This window comes from Fusarium sambucinum, chromosome I (genome assembly GCF_050947815.1).
Source record: "Fusarium sambucinum isolate potato_lamoka chromosome I, whole genome shotgun sequence".
In the NCBI taxonomy this organism is placed as follows: Eukaryota; Fungi; Ascomycota; class Sordariomycetes; order Hypocreales; family Nectriaceae; genus Fusarium; species Fusarium sambucinum.
The window spans coordinates 1,783,483-1,805,715 of record NC_139294.1 but is presented as its reverse complement, the minus strand read 5'-3'; the positions used below and the strand labels follow the sequence as shown (position 1 = coordinate 1,805,715).

The following is a 22,233-nucleotide window of genomic DNA, read 5'->3' as shown; positions in this document are numbered from 1 at the left end:
CTTTGCACTAAAAGAAGTTACCCATCTCCGCAAGGTTTGGATGTTACCCTGAAGGAAGAAATCAAGCTTCGGGGCCACGATACTTTCTGGAAGGACGAAAAGATATTTCCAGCGCGCTTGGATTTACCGAATGCCCAGCCGGAGAGTCAGCGTCTAGAACAGCCAAAGGAAATTATGGTATAAGATAGGGGATATCAAAGATAGCCCATGATGGTATCGTGAAGGATTGGCTAATAATGGCGGCTTCTATCAGCCAAGGCTGTGACTATCATGAGGATGCTCAAAATGGTGTAGTCCGGAGAGGGTGGCCCCGTAGTTCCACGCAACCAATCCAGCCAGCCAGCAGCAATGCACGTTTGCATATTGTGTGTGGGGTGCTAGTGTTGTTGGTTAATGCGATGTCCGGACCAGCCTGGTCTGGCCTGCATGGTCCTGAGCCTATGCCAAAAGTTGGGGACCCCAACCTGATATTGTTTGGCCGGTGCAATGCCTGCATTCGATGTCTTCCATGACCAGGAAGTGTTGCAAACCCCGGAAGGTTCAACATTCGTGCATCGTCCAAGTGCCTTTTGCGTGATTCACTTACACCGCACGTACTCTGTCGGTTGATGAGTGTTTCTAAACATCGGTAGCCCAAGGAAAGAAGAGACAGTGAATCAAGAAATAAGGTTCTGTCTTAGCTTGGAACGTTGTGTGGTCACCCTCCGTTCTCGGATTTGTTGATGGGAGAAACTCCTTGACTTCCTACCGATGTTCAAGCCACAAAGACAACGTCAACAATAAGCACACCGATTTAGAAACTGGTGCGGCGGCCAACGAACCACATTGGTTCATGATGCTGTTGCAGAAGGCTGGAGTATACGCTATATCATCAGCAAGGCTGCGCCCTGGGGATTGGGTTAGTGAAAAGAATGCATAGTACGAATGCTCTTGCGTAGTCCTTCCTCATGGTTTAGAAGCTATGTCAAGTTCTGTGGAATGTGTTACAATGCATGCTCTCTTACTTCCTTGAAAGCTCAAACCAAAATGCGAGGAGCAAACATGATGGTGTCGTCAACCATACGCCTTTGCCTTGCTGCGCTATATCGTAACTATTTGCCAATGCTCTGATGGCATGCAATCATGGGCCAGTGAAAGCCTCGCATGAGTGGCCATATCTGTTTGTTGTCTTTATTGCCCAACGTTCAGCTACAGCAACGTACATATGGCAGCGGGCAATGATTCACACTAATTTGCAGCTGGACGTGCTGTCGGTAAACACTATCCACGGATGATGCGCTGTAGGCGCCTGAAATGGCAATCTTTGGTCGTTGTGGCCAGTAGCGGGGAGTTGGATTCGAAATAACCAATGCCGAGAACGACCCATTTCATCAATGTTTCCAAGAAAATTTGCAAGAGTCATTACTGAACAAGAACCTCAAGTGCTTGCAAGGAAAAGACAACGATTGAAGCTGGCTATTGGAACTATTGACAAGCCAAGGAGGCAATGTCATTAAAGTGGTGCCCGATAAGGAAAGGTGAGCGACCAGGGAGGGAGGCCAGGTTCCCAATAGCGGCAAGCATCCAGACCGCTGTGGACGAGAGAGAATCGATAATGGCAGCAGCCGACATGCTGAAATTTCCCGGATGTTGAGAACCGTTGGCCACAGCCCACAGGGGTCTTGATATCCGCTATTATCGATCCTCCTATCATAGTGTTGCATGCTTCAAAGGATGACTGTAAGGATTGAGAGCATTGCTTGCATGCGCCGACATAATGATAGGGAATGATAACCTCTGTTAAGCCTTGTTAAAGCAACTGATTTTGTTTGCTGTGTAAGATAAAATCTTGTGACGAAACACGGCTCAGCTTGCAAAGGCAATACATAACAGAACAAAGACACGGCTATTTCGCTGGATCGCATTGCATCGGGGAGGCTTACGACAGCTTGTCTAGGATGCCAACCTAAAATCATGGCGGCTATCGCTTCTTGCTGGGCACAGTAGGGTAGGCGAAGGGGTGCCAGAAAAGTCGACTAATTGCCTAAGATGCAAAAAATACTGAGACATTGACTCGCCTTCAGCTCCAGGAAAATGACCATGTAATTTCATCGATAAGCGTCTTGACACCCTAGTTTTTGAATATTCGAAAAAGGTAGGGTAGCTGGCCTGACCTCGCCCCAGAGAATAGGTGCACCACCTCCGGTGCGCACCGGAGAAGCGCGCCGTGACCACTTGCCGGACTAAGGCAAGGCTGACAAACCCTTGACCAGCACGGGGATGCGGTGGAATTGAGAAACAGAAGAGAGATACGCATGGATCAACGCTCGACTCATGACCAAGCGGATAGAACCTCCCTGTTCGGTGATGTACAACACTAACGTCAGAAGGTATCCATCCGCTGATAGCGAGGAATTGTAGGTATGTGCCCAGGCAGAGACTGAGAGGTAATCGGAGGCATGGATGGCAGTCAAATTGTGATGGATCGAGGCCGCATATCACTAGTGATGGTTGATGGGCGCGTGCCCGCTTTGGCTGTCAGGTACAGCACTCCAAGAGGTTGTTAGTAGGTCCTGCAGGTGGAGCTGGAAGATCCTTGGAGGAGCGAGCGAGCATTGAACTGCGACGTGATGAGTGCGCCACAAAGGGCATAGCGTTGGCACTCTCTTAAACGCTAGGCCTGCATGGCTAATTTCCTCAGCAAGGATCCGTTCTGGTTCGGGCATTGCAACGCCGTGGCTGGCCTGCCAGTGGATGGAATGTGATGATGTAGCGAAATGGGCCAAGCAATTAAGGCATGGGTTTAGGGGAGAGGGAGATGGGATCACTGAAGCTAAGCAATGCTATTGGTAGAGAGTTCCACTTGTGGGTGAAAGAGCACAGGGACCATGGTTAAGTGCAAAGAATCTGAAGCGAAGGGGGAAAGGAAGGAAGGAACCAAAGGAAAGGAGAAGGAGCACATCACTCAACACACAGCACAGGGCAAGCAGGTTAGTAGGTACCTCCAGTTTCCTTCCGTAGGAGATAATGGATTAGAAACCTATGCTACGCCTCGCCCGTGCCTCCCACACCTCTTTCTTGGCCTTTCACCACACACCCCCTTCATCCCATTAGCCTCCACATCCATTGACCTGGTCTAGATACCTAGGATCCAAGGTCTCGTGGGATTGATTAGGTTGGTATCCGTAGAGTAGAGTAGCGTAGCGTTTGATTCTCAGAGCATCCTATCCCCTTTATTGTTATTATTGCCATTCGATTGTTACTAGCTCTCAGTTCCCTTCATTATAATAAGCCTCCCTCCGTCTGTTCATTCTCCTTCCCTTTCCCTTCTTCTCCATCAACGCAGTCTACCTCTAGTCAATCGCTACCTCGTTGTGCCTCTTACCTACCTTAATGTAAGTTGAATACTACCCTCGGTCTTTCCCTTGCAAGGCACCATCCGCATCCGCATACAATCACACACGGTTTCCCTCAATGGAGTTGGAATATGACGTGGGCGTTGGCACTGGCAGGCACTGGCACTGGCACTGGCACTGGCAGTATCCGTTGATATCACCAACATGGATCATTGGCACCTGCCGACACTGGCAGTCAACCGACAGTCTACGCAGGTGCCAGTGATTCACTTGGAAACGCCTGCCTGGCCCTGGCCCGTGAATTGTTTATTACAACAACTCGCGCTCTTCAAACCCCTCGCATACAACATCATCCAACACGCACTATTGCTCATAGCTTCGCTACTATTCACACTTTATCGAAACATTGCAAAGCAAAGCATCCACTAACTTGACTGGATAGTAATACTCAGTCATTCTTTCAATCACAAACAACCTTCCAACCTTCAAAATGAAGTACACTATCGCTACCGTCGCTGCCTTCGCCACCATGGCCCTGGCCCAGCCTGCTTTCACCAACACCAAGTTCGACCTCACTGAGGGCAAGCCTTACACCATCACCTTCACCGGTTGTGATTCTGGCTGCACTATCATTCTCCAGAACGGAGAGTCCACCGACCTCAAGGACTACAAGACCTTGACCAGTATGTCTCAAACTAATCTTGACTTGTGCTCGAATTTTTATTTACTAATACGCTACAGGCTCTGCTGAGGGTGACTCTTTCACCTTTACTCCTTCTCAGCTCCCCTCGGACACCTACAACTTCAAGATCACCGACTCTGCTGGTGAGGCCAACTACAGCGAGCAGTTCTCCTACGAGGGTTCTTACGACGCTCCCTCCGTCACCTCTGCTACCAAGACCGCAGCTGAGACCACCGCCGCAGCTGAGACCACCGCCGTTGCTGAGACCACCGAGAAGGCTACCACTCTCGTCACCAAGCCTGTCGACGAGACCACCACTGCTAAGCCCATCATTCCCACTCACGTCCCCGTCCCCCCCAAGAACGCCACCACTCCCATTGCTACCCCCACCAAGACCGGCGGTGCTGGTGAGACTGGTGTTCCTGAGGTCCCTGTCAGCGGTGCCACCCGTATGACCTCTTCCCTAGCTCTCATTGCTGGTGCCGCCATGGCCATGGTTTACCTCAACTAAGTTATGGACATGATTTTTCTGCACGAATACGCGGGATGAGAAGAGCGGTTTGATGAGATTCAAGTTTTCGGTGTATAATTCTACTTTAATGATGGCCTTTGTTTATTCGTTTCCGGTTACCCCACGAGGCGTCACGGCCGGCTGTATCCTATGATGAAGCCCGCGTTGGCTTATCAGGGAGGAACGAGAGCCAGAGCCAGGTATTTAGAAATCAATTAGACTCAAAGTTGGTCTGCCTTTTTACAATCATTGTTTTCCTATGTTGTGATTTATCAATGTTGAATTACGTGTGTGGCTTTCATTTCCAAATTGTAGTTGATATTGACATGCGGGACAGGCGTTGAAGACTCATTCTCATTGATGGGATTTGAGTTTGTCTCCATTGTAGAAGCTTCTCTTACCCCTTGAATCCAAGAGTCTGATGTCATGGGCTGTTTTTTTTTTTAATAACTGTGGAGAAGCAGGTTATTAGTTATCCTTTGTCTCTTCTCTGTCAGTTAATACATCTGACTTGGAGTTCAATTTGCTTTTGCTTTTGCTCTCCACTCCCTTATGCAGGTTCCCGGACTGATCTGCCCTGCCAACCCATGCATCTACGGTCCAATTGCTGTTTCAGAATCATCATCTCAACGGCTCCAACTACTGCAAACTGACCCCTTGGCCGGGCGGGTAGTCCTGCAATCCTTCAAGCCTTGCGTGCCTGGGTAGGGATTATTCCCTGCTATAACAAGTGTATGATATCAGTGGACATTTCTACATTCGGCATTACAGAAAAAAGAATTGCCGCATTTTATGGTTCCGGATCTCGCCTGCTCCGTTAAACACCGAGATTTCCTTATATGATACCTCCCTCTTCGGGATATTCCACATGATCTTTTATGCGATCTTCATTACAGTTCTCTGGGTACCCCAGTAAGCGAACAATCGGTCCATCACCGCCTTTGCTGTCAGATATGTACATTAGTACACACAACACAAGACCTCGAGGTATTTGGCCGAGACTTGGGTGTTGCACGCCGGTAATTAAATTATCGCTTCAGAGTCTTGAGCGATTCACCCCAGACGCGTGTACTTGAGACATAGGATCCGCCCAAACCCACGACGCATGCAGTGTCTTGAGATTTAATTAATTGCTACTACGACTCTGAACCCTGCATATGAAAGCAAACAGGTTTCGATTGTCAATGCTGATCACTTCCTTGCCCGTTTTATTAACGGGCTTGTATTACATTTCATGGGCATCGACTCGCGTGGGGAAAAGGAGAATCAATGTACAAGTTTTGCATTCTCTCTTCTCCTTGTCTTCCGGTATGACCGATCTCATCTGACCTGTACACAATATCAAAGCAAAGCAAGCAAGTAAGTGATCTGATACAAGGCCCCCTGCACCAGCAAACATTCCTGTTTCTTTGTGTGGCTGTGGCGGTGTCTGCCCCTGTCTTTGCCATGTCTTTGACCTCTTAATGTTTTGAAACGAACGACTATCCCAATAACGCCCCGTTTTGCTTTTGCTTTTTCCCAAGACAAAGATAAAGTTACATGTAACAAAATCAAAACAAAAAAAGCACGAGCGGGGAAGAGAGAAACATTTCTCCCGCCCAAGCGTTCATCCTCCTGCATAAGACCAGATGAAAGAAAGCAATAAAAGAGAGGGTGAGGGAGAGGAAACGGAAAAAATACTGTAGATGAAACGCGCGACCACCCGTTAGACGGCAAAAGACAAGATGATATGAAGAAGTGGAAACTAACGACATTCCTTGATCCTGTTTGTCTCAGTATAGTCAGACTCCAGCGACAAAAGCAAGGGAGGACAGAAAGATAAAACAAAAGTCTGGGAACACAAGATTACTACTGTCGCGTAGTAATCCGCTTCTTCTTGGCAACAAATGGACTCGTCGCAATGTCAGCCCACGCTCCGATGCCGCATAGTCCTTGATCATCTTGGACGACAAAGGCGTATCCGTAGTTGAACATGGAATCGACGCTGGTGGGGATACCAGAAGCACGACCGACCACGTGCGAAACGGGACCGGGAATGGTCATTGACGAGTCTGAAGGCCGGGGTTCCCGGACTTGAAGATCGGCTGCCGGAGCTGAGGCCGAGACGGATCCCGGAGTGGGACATCTTGTCTCGGAGGTGGAGACGACCGACGACGACCCGATTGTTGCTGCAGTGCAGCCCGTCACCGAGAAGAAGTCGGCATCAGAACGGACGGTGGCATTCTCGAGTATCAAGGACTCGTATGTGGGAGGACCATAGTGCTGCTGATGATGGACGTCATCATCCATGTCCACATCCATGTCATCGGGGACGTCAGAGTCGACAACATACGAGCCATAAGGTGAAAAGTCAGGGTCATGTGTAAAGACAGACGAGGCAAGGGAGATCGAGGATTCAGAACCATCTTCGTGATTATCGAAGACGTCCATGTCGAAACGAAGTCGGTGGTTGTTTCAGTTTAGAAACAATGAGTCAGGCTCCCACCACGATGTTTCGTTGATATACGTAAGGAGAATGCAGTGCAATGTTGCTCTGCGTACAAGCTCTGTGTGGAAGCAGTATGTGATACAGTAACGATGATAAGCTGTGATAATTTGGTCAAGCTGAGGTCTTGGACAGGAACCCCTCTGATACTGGATTGCAGTGAACAGAGACGGATCCGAGGAGGTGGGTGAGGCCAGACCTTTTGAACTCGCAAATGAACCGTCATCGCATCAGATCTAGCTCTCTCAATTCGTCAACCACACCCAAAAAGCCACGATGGTTGACGCGCTGACATCTCCCATTGCCTGGAGTACGTACGATGAGACAGTCTCAACCCGACAGCCCTATATAATCAATACGCGGAGAATCAGCCTTATCGTGAAAGCGCTACATATACACTATGGATTGTACTTGCACTTATACTAACTGTATATGAGTCTAGATGTCGCCGAGTTTAACAAGTGGTGTCATCATCGCATGGCAGAACCTCTTCTAACCCGTTTAGCATTAGACAAGAACCCACGATTACCTGTCAGAAGCTAATCGCCTCACTTTCCTTTGACGCCCAGTTTGATAGAGGGAGGTCTATTTTTGGAAAAGGGGAGAGGGCTATTCGGTAGCAGAAAAGTTGGCTTTCAAGTAATTTGAAGCATGATTTCTTGTTGCACCCGAGGGCGATGCACATGTCCTGAGACGTTCCCTCAAGTATCAGAAGCTGGAGACACAAGAGACGAAATGAGTAGTCTAATTTATGCTACTTAGATGGGACTCCTTAGGCTATTTATTTTTTGTGTCCTAAAGCTCCTAAGCAGAGGCTATCCCTTACGTGACGTGATGTGATATCCCTCACTCAAAAGCCCCTACGATGTCACTTCCAAGGCCCAAGTTTGCTGGCGGCCATCTCTTTAAAAAGAAAGATGACCGACTTATTCAACATATCCCGGTAATCCAGGTTGGAAATAGCCCTGCTGTTGACACGGACTGCGAGGCCCAGTCCTGTCAGACACTCGTGTACGTCTTGTTCCTTCTTCGTGTCTGGGAAGGTAGGTATCATGAATACTGGTGTATTGGTACCCGTTCTACCATTTGAAAAGCACTCTGGCTTCCAGTGCAAATTTCGAAGGAAGGACACAAGCCGGTCAAGCTTGGTTTTTGGTAACTGATCGGGTGCTTCAGCCGAAACGTTGTCAAATAGGTTAGGTACATCTGAGCTTGCAGCGGTCGCGGGTGTATCCTATTCTCCAGTCGCGGGTGTGTCATATTCTCCAGTCATGGGTGTATCCTATACTCCAGTCGTGGATGTATCCTATTCTCCAGTCGCGGGTGTATCCTATTCTCCAGGGGCCGTGGATATATCCTATTCTCCAGCGGCCGTGGATATATCCTATTCTCCAGTGGTCATGGGTGTATCCGGCTCTTGATCTTCCAAACCTTGGGTTGGGATGAATTGTTGAAAATCCTGTGTTGGATGCTTGCCTAATTCTCCAATGTACGAGATGTCGCTCAGAAAGGGAATACGTAATTTGCATCCGCAGAAAGCACCAAGAGGTCCATCTGCCTCCATCAGGTACATCAGACCGACGCCGCAGCCTTCCCTAAATGCCACGATGCTAACATTCTCTCTCCCGACGATCCGCGACTCTGATTCAATGATGGCACCGAGCTTGCGCACGGCATCACGCACTTCGATCCATTGTTGCATGTCTCCCGTAGTCCCATGAGAATAAAAACTCAAAAGAACGCAATGACGAGAATACGTGCCCTCTGTCAGTCCTGACGGGTTCTTGGTAAGGGACGTGATAAAATCTTTGAGCACGGTCAAGTGCCTTTCCTGGTCATAAATCCAGATGAAACTTGTGGTAAGGTGACCATCAGAGGGTATCAGTACCTCATAATCGAATTGCTGGTCTGGATCGACTATCGTATAACTAGGGGCAGAGGTTTGGATGCGTTGGAACTGATTCATGTTTTCGGCGCGTAGTTGACTAGATAGTAGTTAAGCGTTGTGTTGAGTAGGTATCTGGAGAAGAGTAATCTGAAGTGTCTCCTTCATAACTTGATCTACATAACGGAGGATTAGTACCTTCCCGAATGAAGATAAATGGAGAAGAACCGTAGGTGTATGAGGCAGGTTCAACTACTAACTGCCTTCAGGGTATCAGACAAGCTGGCCGTTGGAAGCATAAGAGACGAAATTAAGGTCAGTTTATGCTACTTACATGGGACTTCTTAGGCTGTTCATTTTTGTATTCTAAAACTTAGTTCAGCTTCTTTTCTACCTATGTACTAGGTAGGTAGGTACTCCTGAGCCGTGTGCACGCAATAAGGAATGTAATAGAATAGAACAAATGAATAAAGGGCTAATGCTTATCGATGCTTCCATGCCCCCCTGCGCCTTTAAAGTAAACAGTATTCAACTTGCACTGGCATCAGTGCCAAACCGACCATTAAGTTCCCTCCCTTCAGCCTCCATACTGGCTGCCATGCTCCCCTTCCGTCTCAGCCCAGGAGCCTTGAGCTTTCTCACCACTTGGTAAGACCTGTCGAGCTCGTTCTCGACGGCACACCTAATTCGAAGGGCAGCCACGGCAGGCCACACGCTTCGTTCGCCCCTGAGAACCCAGTAGTTGAGGGTTTCCCGAGTCGGAGTTTCCAATAATCGCACAAAGTCTCCAGCTGTCACTTCCGGCACAAGAACCATGGATGCTGCTGGGACTTGCTCATCGACTAAAAAGCGACGGATACCTGTTGGTAGGAGGTTGAGCGTGTCCAGTTGGCTAAGGCGGTGTCTTATCTCCAATCCGACCATGCGGACAAGAAAAGCAGAGACTTGTGTGGTTTTGCTACGCGACTCCACCAGGGATGGACCATGCATGTCGGACTGAATAAAGGGGATAAGGTATGGTCGGGCTTGGCTGACGATAAAGTGGTTGACGTTGAAGAGTTCAGCGATACGCCTGAGAGGTGAGTCTCGATCCGAGTACGATGTGTGCGTCCAGTGTCGAAAGTCGATAGTATTGGCCGGTGCCCAAGGTACGATGTTACCATGAGCGTCTTTGCAGAGCATCGTTGTCTTGCGGTCACCATAGAGCGAAGGCGATGAAGCATTCGACGCCACAGCAGCTGTCCAAATCAACTAGCAAAAATCAGCATATTCCATAAGCAACAGAGACAGGCATAAAAAACATACCACATTAGGCGCGGTGAGATAGTTGAGCAGCGTCGGTACACCTCCTTGACCCTCGGTCGCAACCGTAATGTTCAACACCCTCTTGCTTCGATTATAGGCTTCCTCAAACGTGAGATCACCGACGTTGGCTCTCACACACTCCTCCAACACCGTCACATCAAGGAAATAGCCTTCCTTGGAGAAGCGTCTAATTCTCCGTAGTAAGGTTGCCCACCGTGACTGGAAAGCTCGAAACGTCGATAGTTCACCATTCTCAGTCCCAACCTTTGGCGCAAAGGCTGAGAGGTCAATACCGTCGCCACTCAAGACAGCTGGGAGCTCTTCTTCTGTGTGGATTGCGACCAAAGCTGCTATCAGGGCGCCCGTAGCTGTACCGGTGATGATGCGAGGAAGTAAACCACGTAAGAAGAGAGCCTTCACAACGCCTAAATGACACATGCCAAATATGGCACCGCCTTGAAGAACGAGGGTGCTTCTCCCGAAAGCTTGTCTCGTATCATGTATACAATCTAGCTTTATCTGTGTCGTCAGAGATGGCCCGTGGCCATGGACAGCGGATGGCGTCGTAGGAAGGGCACGAATATCTTCCACTGCTTCAGCAATCTGGGTAATGTACTCTTCTATAAGATACTTGGTGCCAGCAAAGGATCGGTTGTAGAGTTTGGGTGAGGTGATGTTTCCTAGGTTTCGGACCAGACCGGATCTTAATAGATTGACGAGCTGCTGAAAATTGGCGTCTTCTCGAGCTGTCGCAAGGGAGTCCAGACGTTCGGTAATAAGTCTCCAGTCATAATATTTAGAAGCTGGGTTGTTCCTCCTATAGCCGTGTTAGTGAGATTTCCCCCGATGATGAGAGCTACACGCGCCATAAGTCAAGACCGAGGAGGTTATCAAGATGCAGCGCGGCTTCTTCCCAGTCTTCAAAGACCTCTGCTGTCCTCAACAGGTCCAGCCATAGTTCAACAGGGCTTTTACGCGTATACCAGGTTCGAAGCTTCTACAAAGACATGATTAGTTAGAAACGATGAACCTCGGAGTGCGTGTCATGCTTGGAAAGGAGAGATGGTTAATTACCCTCTGCCAAAAGCTGGCCACGTCCACGACGACACCCCATACGGTGACTACCACCCCCATTATCGCGTTACCGAGGGCCGATCACAAGCACAAGCACCATTTGCAAGAGATTGGATCAGGTCTGTGGTTGTGAACGCGAGGACAAGATTACGCGTGGTCGAATGTACTTTGTACTAGACGAGCAACATTGGCTATGTATATACGGCACTCAGGACCGGAGAAAGAAGTCTTATAGGCGTTTAGGAGAGATAAAAGATTGGTTACAGGTAGGATAAATATGTAAGGCAGGTTGGTGTTGTTGGGTTCCGTGGAGCTCCCCGCAGCTCGTTCAACGAAAGTACGGTACCTTGTTCACCTACGCTAAATCGGCATGTGATTGCCAATGAGATCACCAGGAGTCTCAGACAGCCACACTCACATGCGTATATGTAAGGGAGGTTAGTGCGGGCTTCAAGCTGATAAATTGATAACACAGGCCACTGTATTCGATCATCTAGTTGCAGAGTGCAGGAGACCAATTACACGTTGTGGTTCAAGTGAATTATAGCTTCGCTCTCTGCCGATCTTCAAAAGTCTAAGTTTAATAAAAGCTACTATGCTAGACTACCATACTGGTGGTAGTTTCAAAAGTTGCACCAATAATTTAAAGGAATATCATATTATACAGCAATGCCTTTGTTTGCTTGTTCTGCAACTAATCTCTTGTTGCGTTTACCAAAACTCCATGAAGAACCTCGAGACTAATCTAATCATCGTCATCGTCAATGACATTCCTCCGGCGAGATCTTCCTGCCGCCTGTTCGACGTCACTGCCATCGTCGCTGGGGTCCCTTGTCCTCTGTCGCTTTTTGGAACGAGGCTTCTCATCCTCATCATCGTCGAGAAGCTCTTCCTCGTCGTCATCATCAGCTGCGCTGTCGGCTTCCTCATCGTCACTGTTAACGATGAAGCCATCGTCGAGTGAGTAACCTTCGTGCCGGCCCACAGCGTCCTCGAGATCCTCATCGGACTCCTCTTCTCGACGTCTCCTGTTCTTAGCTGCACTAGGCGCGCCACGCTTGCGAGAGCCTGCTGCACCCCGACGGCCTCCCTCAAGATCACCAATAGACAATCCTCCTCCGCGCCCAGATGATCTACCTATGCCACCAACCATCTTAGCCTCGGCGTTTTCGCGCTTTCTCTGGGCCTTGTTTCTCTCCTTCTCGGCCAACTCGGCCTGCTTCTTCTGGAGTTCGGGATCGCGAGTAGTCCTGATAATCATATCTGTTGAGTTCGCTGGCTTGCTGGCGACTGCCATTCTCTCAGCAAGACGGGACAGCGCATCGTCTCCAACGGCCTTGTTGGGTCGAACATTGTATTGTTCCGTGATATGTCCAACCGTCATAAGAATGTTGCTGTGCAGTTCGGCGGCAGCGGCGTAGTAGTGGCCATCCTGGACCTCGTTATAAGGCTTGTCTGGTGGTGGTGCGAGCGCCTTTCTGTTAATTTCGTAGTGCTCTCCCCCGACAGAGATAGTCACTGATCCATCGCTCCAGTGGAAGACGTTTGTGTTGCTTTTTAGCTCGCCGGTGCTGTGATCTCTTCGGACTCGGGCGACGTGCTTGGGATGTTCAGCCTTGGCGTTGGCAATATCGAATTCGCTTGGCTGGTATGTATCGGGGTTGTACTCTTCAGGCATTATTTTGATGAACTTGGGAACGCGAAGAACTCGCAACTGAGGAATCAAAGTTAGCAAGCCGCCTGCTGTGTTGTGCGAAGCAGAATTTCACATACCGCGCCGTCTTTGGGCTTGGGAACTCGATGTCGGTATGTCGTGACAGTTTGGACAGCACGCTCCTTAGTCTCTAATTGTGCTTGGTCTTCATCGTCGTTGCGGTACCGCGCGTAGTTGTCACCTTCTGGGTCCGAGGCGAGCTCGTCATCTTCATCGACCGACTCCTTGGTAGGTACAATATCGTCGTCGCCCTCGTCGCCGAAAAGGTCATCGCCTCCATCGTCAATAGGCTCAATTAGGCCGTCTGAGTCAGACATGATGTAGTTTATGTGTTTTTATGACTGATAGATTGAGTGGGTAAGGAATTGAAAAAGAAGAGTGATGGAAAAAGTAGTTGGTGTTTGCGCGCATAAAGTAATAGCTTGCAGTTCAGCTCAAGTCGCGACTAGAGTCTTTGACCCGACTAGTCAGACTAGCTGTTTCTGGGGGAAGAGTCACCAGCCACACTGAACAGAGCAGCCACAGTCGTCTCGTCGCCACAGTCAACTTGTCTCTGTTCCAGGTTAGTGGAGAAGTTACAGCGAAGTGCAGCCTCAGGAGAATGCCAATGTCAAAAGGTGGCAAAGATGTATTTACAGGAGGTCTCTGAAACAGGCATGGCGCGCTTCAGGTGACATAGAACCAGTAGCAGAGCAGTGAAAGCAACAGGGAGTGGAGGTTTCACTCTCCTCCGGGAGGAAGATGCGCTAGCGTGTGGCGCTCCATCTACTACAGCATGGGAGTTACGGGGTACTTAGCCGCTAGACTACCCTCTAATCCTATCGAGGGATCCATTCATTCATCGAGCCCCGACACCGACACCTCAAAAACCCCCTTTCTCAATCACGCCTCGCCTGTTGCTGGTATTGAATTGAGGATTTGATATTGACCTGATCCTTAACAACAGGGCTTGACTCGACTAGACTCGATTATTCGATCAGTAGGAACAAGACAAAGACACTCACTCGTTCAACCTCAACCTTGGGAAACCATAACCCCAAGAGGAAATCCTTCTTTTTCGTCCTCTCATCCACGATTTCACCCCGCCTTTCTGTCAACCATGTCGAACCTTTTCTCTGGCATGTGAGTATCTTTTATTTCTTATATCTCGTTATTCTTTTGCTTCATCTCGCTTGCGTTTGTCCCGTCTTGGATCTACATTGCTATCAATAGCTTTGTGTGGTTCGTCTCCCGTTGCTGTTATCATCTCGGGCATCTTTGAAGAGGTACAGAGCTCTTCGCCAGCCACTATGCTTCTCTTTACCTCCTATTGTATCAGTGCAACATTGCAGACACATTACCCTGGAGATACACTCAAGACCTAGATCCATGCCTTGCGCACTCTGTCGTAGGCCAACTACCGAAGGATATCCAAGCACCCGGAGCCAAACTCTCACCATGTGGTCCCCTAGTACAGCATTCGAGACATGTCTTCCTAGGATCTTCATGAGCTGGCAGGTTCATCCCAAGCCCTGCAAGTGTCGTCACGAACTACTTGCAGGGGAAGGCTTCGCATGATCACGTCCTCAAAGAACGGGGTCTAATAACATGAGCAACCTCTCCTTCATATACCCTCATCCCTACCTTTTCCATCGTTTACCTGTCTCCCTTGTCAGGGCGCCACGCATGGCGCTTTTCTGCAGCCATCATGAGCGGGACCTGGTAATGTTTCAACCAATTTCGCCTATCTAAGCATAGTGTGCTGTCACATTAGCTGTTTCTGACCTCTTTCTTGTTCCTTCATCATCTTTACCCTCACCTGCATCTTCATCTTCACTCTGCTTCTCACCCTGTCTGCATTATTTCATTCCCCAGTCACTGACAATCATCAGCAACGCTCGTTTCCGAGGCGGTTCCGGTAAGGCTAGCAGTGGTCCTCAGAAGAGCCCAACTGGTTCTACCGCCAGTCAACCTCCTCCTCCAGAGCTGCCAACCCAAGGGAACCAGTCTGCAGCTAGCCTGGCTCCCAAGGTTCCTCCTCTGCCCAGCTCCCCTTCGTTCTCTCAGACTATTGGCATGGACGAATCCAGCGGCGCCATGGGCGGTGACGATCTTATCTCATCCTATCACCTTCCTCGACCTCTTCCTCTGTGGCTCAACGCCCAGTACGCCAAACACATTGTCAAGGGTAACTTTATGACATTGAGCGCACGACCTAAAACCGTTGAACAAGGCGAGTGGATCGCTCATCAGGTTGTCGAGCATTACCGTAATCTCTGGAACTTTGTCCGCGTCCTGCATGAGAAGGAAGATGATGGCACATCCGTCTGCAACTCAACTAGCTGCCCACGCATGTCAGCTGGAGCGTGAGTAGTTATCTTTCTTTATGACCTATGCATATACTTACTCTCACCAGCAACCACTCTTTCACCTGGCTCAACCGAAACAGGGAGCCTGTTGAGCTTCCTGCTCACGAGTATATGACTCTCATGCAGCGATGGATCTCAGGAAAGATTGACGACACCAACATCTTCCCAACTGACCCCTCTGGTGTTTCGTACGCCCACAACCCTTCCATCACCACTACGCCCTTGTCACAGCTCTCGAGCCCCAGTGAGCCCGAGTATATTGGCAAGCGATCAGGTTTCCCCGACAAGTTTGTGGACATCTGCCAGATGATTTTCCGACAAATGTTCCGAGTCTACGCTCACCTTTACTGGGCCCACTTCTCGGAGCCCTTCTACCACCTCAACCTCGAGAAGCAGCTCAACAGTTGCTTTTCTCATTTTGTCCTGACTGCTACCGCCCTGGATATGCTCAAGCCCGCTGAGCTGGAGCCCATGCAGCCTCTGATTGACCTCTGGGCCGCTAACGGAACCTTCCCTCCCGAGTCCAAGGCATACGAGTATGCCAACATCCGAGCCGGAGAACGCCTCCTGCAGCTCTCCACAGCCCCTCAATAAGCGTGGGCGAATAAAAGCGTGGGCAGAACGTGTAGCGTAGCACGAAGGGCGGAGAAGGATGGTGTAATCGAATGTGAATAGATTCAACTGTATACAACCTGGGAGGCATGTATTGGATCTGGACTCTGGGAGAATAGATCAGACGGAAGAGACAAGTGGCGGAGACATGGCAAAGCATATCCCTGTAGCGACAAGAGCTGCAGACTGGAGTTTTAGGGGCCTCGACTAGAGTGCTTCGTGGCGAGAGTTGATTGTAAAGAGGGCGATTAAAGACCCGGGGCACAAGAACGGAACTGGCGACTTTTTGTATTAAAGTGAGGCTTGTTTCTAGTCCCCAAACAAGAACATATTTCAAAAAATTAGAACACTATAGCGCAACACCATTGTATAGCACGATCCCCCGCATTGTTGGCCATGTCACGAAATCTCTGTCCGTACATTGCACGACCGTCACTCGGCCAATTCGTAACCCCAGCCGGTCGATACTCAGCCAGTCTTGGGTTCCTTGTCGCACTTCGCACTCACCTCGCTGATTTTGTATTCCACAATAACCGGCCGGTCTTCCTCGATGACGAATCTGCCTGACCCTACATAAAGCTTATCCTGCAAGGCCTTCAGACCAGGCGCATCTGTCTCGAACCTGATCTGCACGACTAGGTTCGTCAGTGTTCAGTTCATATATCTCGAAGCATCTCAAGGTATGGCGTGAAAGCTATAGGGATAGACTTACAGGCATTTCCGAACCCGGTCGTGGTTGCATTTGCATCACCTCTAATGACTTTTCCCTCGTCCCCAGCCATATCCACGACACCGTTATAGCTGAATCGCATGATGGCGCCAGAGGTATCTCGCGCAACACTCGTAACTTCAAGCTTTACCCATTGTCCATCAGGATCACGCCGTAGAAAGTCGCTCCCGTGTATGAACTTGGCATCGATAGAAGGTTCATAGCCGGGTTCAGAGATGAGTGTGCCATCGTTATGGACGAATGGAATATTGAGTAGACTGGAACTTATGATAAGCGGGTCCTTGATAGCGATCTATCATGAGAATGTTAGAAACTCTGTAAACAATTTCAAGGGTCTTGATATGAACAAATGGAGAGAGTGTAAAGCCAGTGTCGGATAGGGCTGAAGGCAGAATGTTGCAAAGCCGGGACAAAGGAATAAGGTGAAACGATGGCAATACTGACATACCTGTGCCGTAAAAGCAGGGATAAGGACGGGAAAATTGGTCAACTTCATGTCGAGAACAAGTCAATTGAGTACCAAGTCTCATTCTTGTTTCCAAAGACAAAAAGCTGAAGCTGGTCTCAGAGTTTTTCACGTTTCTGCCACTACCAGTTCGGTTTCTGAAACGAGTTGCAGATAAGTATGCGTGTGAGATAAGGGATATATGCACCTTTCATCTCATATTATATCTGTATTGTTTGAGACCAAACCAGAAAAGCTGCGCACGGTAGAGATATATTGACGAACTGAGTACCAGCTTCAGCATGTAACTAAACCATGGAGCACATTGCAGTATACTTCTCTTTGTGTCAGGGACATCTAACGAAGCACATTAGCGATAGAGGGACGAGTTCTCTTTTCTGTTTCACCAAAAGAGAGTTACGCTATATAGGACACCCAAATGGACAGAGTTGGAGACACAGCAAACATGAACACGGAAAGTCTAGCAATTATGCCACAGACGATCCTATAACACAAGCACAGAAGCATTTTGGGCAACACATTGGGACGGTAGATATGTATACTGGATCTCTCACTGGAGTACGGTCAAAAGCAATCGTCAACTGGGGACAAGGCGTTTTGGTATCACGCTGCCTTGTCCATGATTGAAACCGAGTCCATGGCGCAGACCACTCCAGGAATGCTTGCCAGGAATGATTATGGGATTCGCGACAACGAGTAGTATCACTGATGTGTGTGTTCAAAGCACCAGCTACCAGTGTAACATTGTTCGTAGTACATCACCACTCGTAGTTCAACAGTATCAATGACTGCATGTCTTCATCAGAAGATTGGCAACGCACAAATAGTCTGCTTGCCCATATCCAGTGTCCAATTATCCATCTCACGACAGGTTTCTCGATAACGACTGATGTTGTGCTATATGCGCAGAAAGTAAATGCCGAAAGTCCTAACGACCGCCAATAGACCCGCATTGTTGCTACTATTGTTCGAATCGACATCGTGCTTGACGGAACGAAAGTCACTACCTCAGTCGCTCGAATGACATGAACCAGGGCAAGAACCTTCATCCCAAGATTCTGGCGACGACATCGACGCCCACGGTGGGAATATGGTGACCCTTGCCCAAAACTTCCTATGCTCGATTGAAGGTCTGGGGCCGCACTTGTTGGATCGCCCTTGTTCCAGTGCAGTAGAAGCAAAATACGTCCGTCGACCGATGATCATTGTTGAATCTCGGGACTGTCATCCGTTTCAACCCGTCAGTGCCAGGTTACCCCCAGCTTACTCTCCTCAAACAACGTAGGTCCAGCGATCAGCTCAGCGCCACTCGTTTCAGAATCATCTACTGGTATAGTATTAAGTGGCTGACAGGTTTTGCCTGTCCTTAAGTGGCGAAATATACCTTCACAACCCTGCTTCACCGCCAGATCTTCTTATCTCGGAAAGGGTGACCATCGTCATATTGAAACGAAATCAAGATCAGGTCATTTCGATGAGCATGCCACGATCGGAGATGGTGATTGATGGCGGTGACAATGGTATGACATCTTGATCATCCTTAACGGAGTCCTTGGGTAATGGCCGCAAGGTCAACCGGCTGAGCTCATACAACCAACCGATAGAGAAGCAGAGACAAGGCTGTTAAGTATGCTATCAATTTTCAGTGAAGCATATTAAAAATAGCAGTCAGCCTGCAGGATAACTTGATCCAGAAGGACATTCGGCTAATATCGTGGCTTGCTATTTCACAGAGTGAGCCTTGCATGCTGGGGAATCCCTGCCGCTGCGTCGGAAAAAGAAAAGTTTCAGAATGATTTCAGTATTATTTGGTATCAAACTTTGACTTCAAAGTTCTCAGTGTCTATATTCTGATGGTGCCCTAGCCTCGCAAAATACACTTGATTAGGATCGCGATTGCACTTGCAAGACCAGGCTAGTCCTCATAAAGACATCTAGGTGTTTTCGTCCTCCAAATAGAAACGTTATGTTTCCTTGTTCCGACATGTTGTGAGCGTCATAATAAGTATTCGGCTGCGACATGCCTGTCCCACGTCGTTGACGTTTAGGTTACCAAGATTTCATAGAATTGGCGAAGTTTCGCCTCAAGCATCATCCAGCCCCTTCCTGATTAACAATATCGATGGGGAGGCTATATAATTCAATCTTTCTCATGGTCTTTGAGGTTGAAAATAAGTGGGGGGGAATATAGGTAGATCCAGACCCGCAGGAAAGTATCATAATTGATCCGTCTTTTCCAGCAACATTCAACCACAGCCTTACAAAATCTCATTAGACTTGTCGAGACTGGCTTTCACGGAGTGCTGAAAATGCAACTGCTTGGAAGCGGCAATCTCCATGTGGTGGATCACTATACTGAAAAATCTCTTCGTTTTCAAGATATGCGTGAGCGCGGACCCAAAATTGGACAGGGATGCCCAGACCGCATGTTCGGGAGGCACGCTTCGCTTCTCAGTATGCAAGGCCAAAAAAGCAAAAAACCAATTTGTTGGTCGTTGGGCTTATTTGCTGTCGCGTGTTACTGTAAGGATGGGATCCGATCATTTGCATTGAGTAGTTTGACCCATTGATGATGGTCTCGCGTAATAAGGTCAGTCCCAGTTGCCAGAGGATGTTCTCACGACTACCTAGGATCAAGGGTCGAAGGAGAATAATATCCGAAGTCCTCTTTGCAGGACTGCACCGACCAAAATGGAGATCCTGTGAGGTTGCGTCATGGTCAAAATACAATTCAGACTGCTGTATCTCAGTTGTCTCGAGTTTGCGGCATACAGCACGGAAATTACCAAGACTGGATGGACTGGATGTCACAGCGTTAGACCAGGGGAGCAGGAAAACATGTGAATCTGAAACCGACGACTGATTCTGACGAGGTATTGTGCTGGCGTGGGGGCTATAACGTCTGTCCGAACATCGCAACTGATATCGAGTCATAATAGCGGTAGCTCTGATGTTCACCAATCAATCGACTTATCCAGGCACTTGGTAAGGCCTCCAAGTATCTTTCATGTCGGATTCATATCGGAATCCGTGAGTAATACCCCTAGCGCGATGGTGAGATGGCCATTCGGCGTTGTTTAGGACCCAGTCTAGTAGATCCTGTCGGGTTACCAAATTGATGAGGCTCTCGAGATGGCCGCGATATACGTCCCAAGAACCACATACGAGGTTTGAGACGTTCCGAGTCGATGAGAATGCGGCATCGCCCACTTGGGATATGGAAAACCAAAATCGGTCAAAGTGTATGCACAGGGTGCAAGCTTGGTTACCTGGACAAGCAGCTTAGGACGGCGCAGGCCAAGCAAGCTCAGCCCTTTGGGCGAATGAAGCAGCGAAGGCTTCTCGCCCTATTTAAATGATTGGATATGATGAGAGGTTGGGCCGTTTCGGATGGCGCTGGCTGTTGACCCAACTTGACCCTCCCGGAACATAAGCCGAAAGTCCTCGGCTGTGACAAAATCGTTTGCACAGCGATATGTGACGATAAACGCCTCTGGAGGAGACGGATTCTTCAGAATTCAATCCTGGGGCGTCAGTAGTAAGGATTGAACAAACCCGGACGATACGCATTGTAACATGTCTACGTCATGAGAAAGGCAGTGATTGGGAGATGCATCAACGTCGATTCAATTCATGTTCGCACGCGTGGTATTTTCTTTTACGCGTGAAGGGTCCTTGAGTTCGGGGGGGGGGCATGGATCCAGATGCAGACTGAGCTTGCGATGTCTGGGCCATTCACCAGTCAATGCGATGACGCTAAAGCATCTGGGATCTGCCAAAGATCAAGTCAGCAGGGAAAGTGATAGCAAGGTGCCTGACATTTTTTTGGTCAACTAGGGAGAGGACGCGCACGCGTAACACACCGACAAAACAAAGTGCTCAAAAGAGAAACACCATGAGCGGCCCATTATGCGACCATGAAGCACAGTGGATCCATGATTCAGGCTCAAGAGCCTAGTGGTTAGAACTTGGCTTGTAGAGGGCGTGCATATGGGCACATGTGGGAGCGTGTAGGAGCTACAGGAGTCGCAGCTGTCTCTCCAGCCACCCTGTGATGGAGCATCAGTGCATGATCAAGAGAACTATCTCTTGGCTGGTGAGTTTTTTGGCGATGCCGCAGATGAATCGGACGATAGCAGATGCTCGAGACGTGATGTGGAATGCAGTATTGCAGGAAAAAAGATGGGATTTGTGGTGTTGTCGTCTGCAATGATCAACAGCCGGCATTTGTCGGAGATGTCTCTTGTCAAGTTGGATGATGCTCAGGGTCCAATAACTTGATTACGAAATCAAAGACGTTGCCTGGGACTCTGCTCGATGGTATACCGTTCTACTCGATGGCACGCTTGCTTTAGAGCCTCGCGTAAAGAGTAGTTTGCAGCGCTCAGCTCGCTTAAGCTGATATCCGAGAAATCTCAGATCTATCGCCGAGTTTCCCAAACATCCATCCGCTCGTGCGTAGGATGCAAGACTGACTTGACTGGCTTCCCTGGCAATTTTCGACATGTGGACAGGACAACTGGCGCGGGGATGAAGCCAGGCGAGATGTTCATTTGTGAGGCGAATCCATAATGCTATGGCGTGTGTCCTGGCACAGCTGGGGCCGAAGGGTCTCGGTTCTTTCGCTAGAACAAAAGAAGATGTGGTCTGGGTCCTAGAGATGTAGCAGGTGCTGTAGAAAACGCGGTATTGAACGCGGTCTAAAGTTTTGATGTTTCGTGTTGTGTTGTCTTTTGACCCATTGCCTTGTAAACTGAAGAAAAGTTGGGTATAACGGAAAGTAATTCGCTGAAATTGGCAAGGGCATTGGATCTAGCCCCCAGGCCCTTCCACTTCCATCATCCATCGGTACTCAGGAAAGTGCGTCGTCGACACGTTCTTACCCCACAGGTACATGAACCGTGCAATAGGATTCTTACCATGATTTGTTAGTGGCCCTCGGCCGATGCAGAAATAAAGCCCAAGCATCTGAGGACTAGCGTCCGTGTTTTGGTGCCCAACGTCTTGGAATTTCAGTGTTAGGTTGCTGAGCTTTTTTTTGAACCAACCCGAAGGCGTCCGGGCCGGCCCAGCAGCGCCCGAGGCT

The 22,233-nt window shown here is 48.9% G+C and overlaps 7 protein-coding genes across 7 annotated transcripts; 2 read left to right on the top strand and 5 right to left on the bottom strand.

Moving 5' to 3' along the window:
* Positions 1–3,825: 3,825 nt before the first annotated feature.
* FSST1_003331 (uncharacterized protein) lies at positions 3,826–4,528 on the top strand (the record flags this gene model as incomplete). The annotated part of the gene is made up of 2 exons (XM_083229405.1): positions 3,826–4,018; positions 4,077–4,528. The coding sequence occupies 2 exons, from the start codon at positions 3,826–3,828 to the stop codon at positions 4,526–4,528; spliced, it is 645 nt and encodes a 214-aa protein (XP_083086761.1).
* A 1,848-nt stretch (positions 4,529–6,376) lies between these two features.
* Positions 6,377–6,958, bottom strand: FSST1_003330 (uncharacterized protein; the record flags this gene model as incomplete). The annotated part of the gene is made up of 1 exon (XM_083229404.1): positions 6,377–6,958. One exon carries the CDS (start codon positions 6,956–6,958, stop codon positions 6,377–6,379), a length of 582 nt encoding a protein of 193 aa, XP_083086760.1.
* A 1,439-nt stretch (positions 6,959–8,397) lies between these two features.
* FSST1_003329 (uncharacterized protein) lies at positions 8,398–8,979 on the bottom strand (the record flags this gene model as incomplete). Its single annotated transcript, XM_083229403.1, has 1 exon — positions 8,398–8,979. The coding sequence occupies one exon, from the start codon at positions 8,977–8,979 to the stop codon at positions 8,398–8,400; it is 582 nt and encodes a 193-aa protein (XP_083086759.1).
* Positions 8,980–9,426: 447 nt separating this feature from the next.
* Positions 9,427–11,337, bottom strand: FSST1_003328 (triacylglycerol lipase family protein; the record flags this gene model as incomplete). The annotated part of the gene is made up of 4 exons (XM_083229401.1): positions 9,427–10,149; positions 10,204–11,020; positions 11,070–11,200; positions 11,278–11,337. The coding sequence occupies 4 exons, from the start codon at positions 11,335–11,337 to the stop codon at positions 9,427–9,429; spliced, it is 1,731 nt and encodes a 576-aa protein (XP_083086758.1).
* A 685-nt stretch (positions 11,338–12,022) lies between these two features.
* Positions 12,023–13,308, bottom strand: FSST1_003327 (Paf1-complex subunit LEO1; the record flags this gene model as incomplete). The annotated part of the gene is made up of 2 exons (XM_083229400.1): positions 12,023–12,991; positions 13,051–13,308. The coding sequence occupies 2 exons, from the start codon at positions 13,306–13,308 to the stop codon at positions 12,023–12,025; spliced, it is 1,227 nt and encodes a 408-aa protein (XP_083086757.1).
* Positions 13,309–14,678: 1,370 nt separating this feature from the next.
* FSST1_003326 (Mob1/phocein) lies at positions 14,679–15,933 on the top strand (the record flags this gene model as incomplete). The annotated part of the gene is made up of 3 exons (XM_083229399.1): positions 14,679–14,692; positions 14,863–15,336; positions 15,387–15,933. The coding sequence occupies 3 exons, from the start codon at positions 14,679–14,681 to the stop codon at positions 15,931–15,933; spliced, it is 1,035 nt and encodes a 344-aa protein (XP_083086756.1).
* A 486-nt stretch (positions 15,934–16,419) lies between these two features.
* Positions 16,420–17,177, bottom strand: FSST1_003325 (DUF3237 domain-containing protein; the record flags this gene model as incomplete). Its single annotated transcript, XM_083229398.1, has 3 exons — positions 16,420–16,586; positions 16,664–16,973; positions 17,130–17,177. 3 exons carry the CDS (start codon positions 17,175–17,177, stop codon positions 16,420–16,422), a joined length of 525 nt encoding a protein of 174 aa, XP_083086755.1.
* Positions 17,178–22,233: the final 5,056 nt, after the last annotated feature.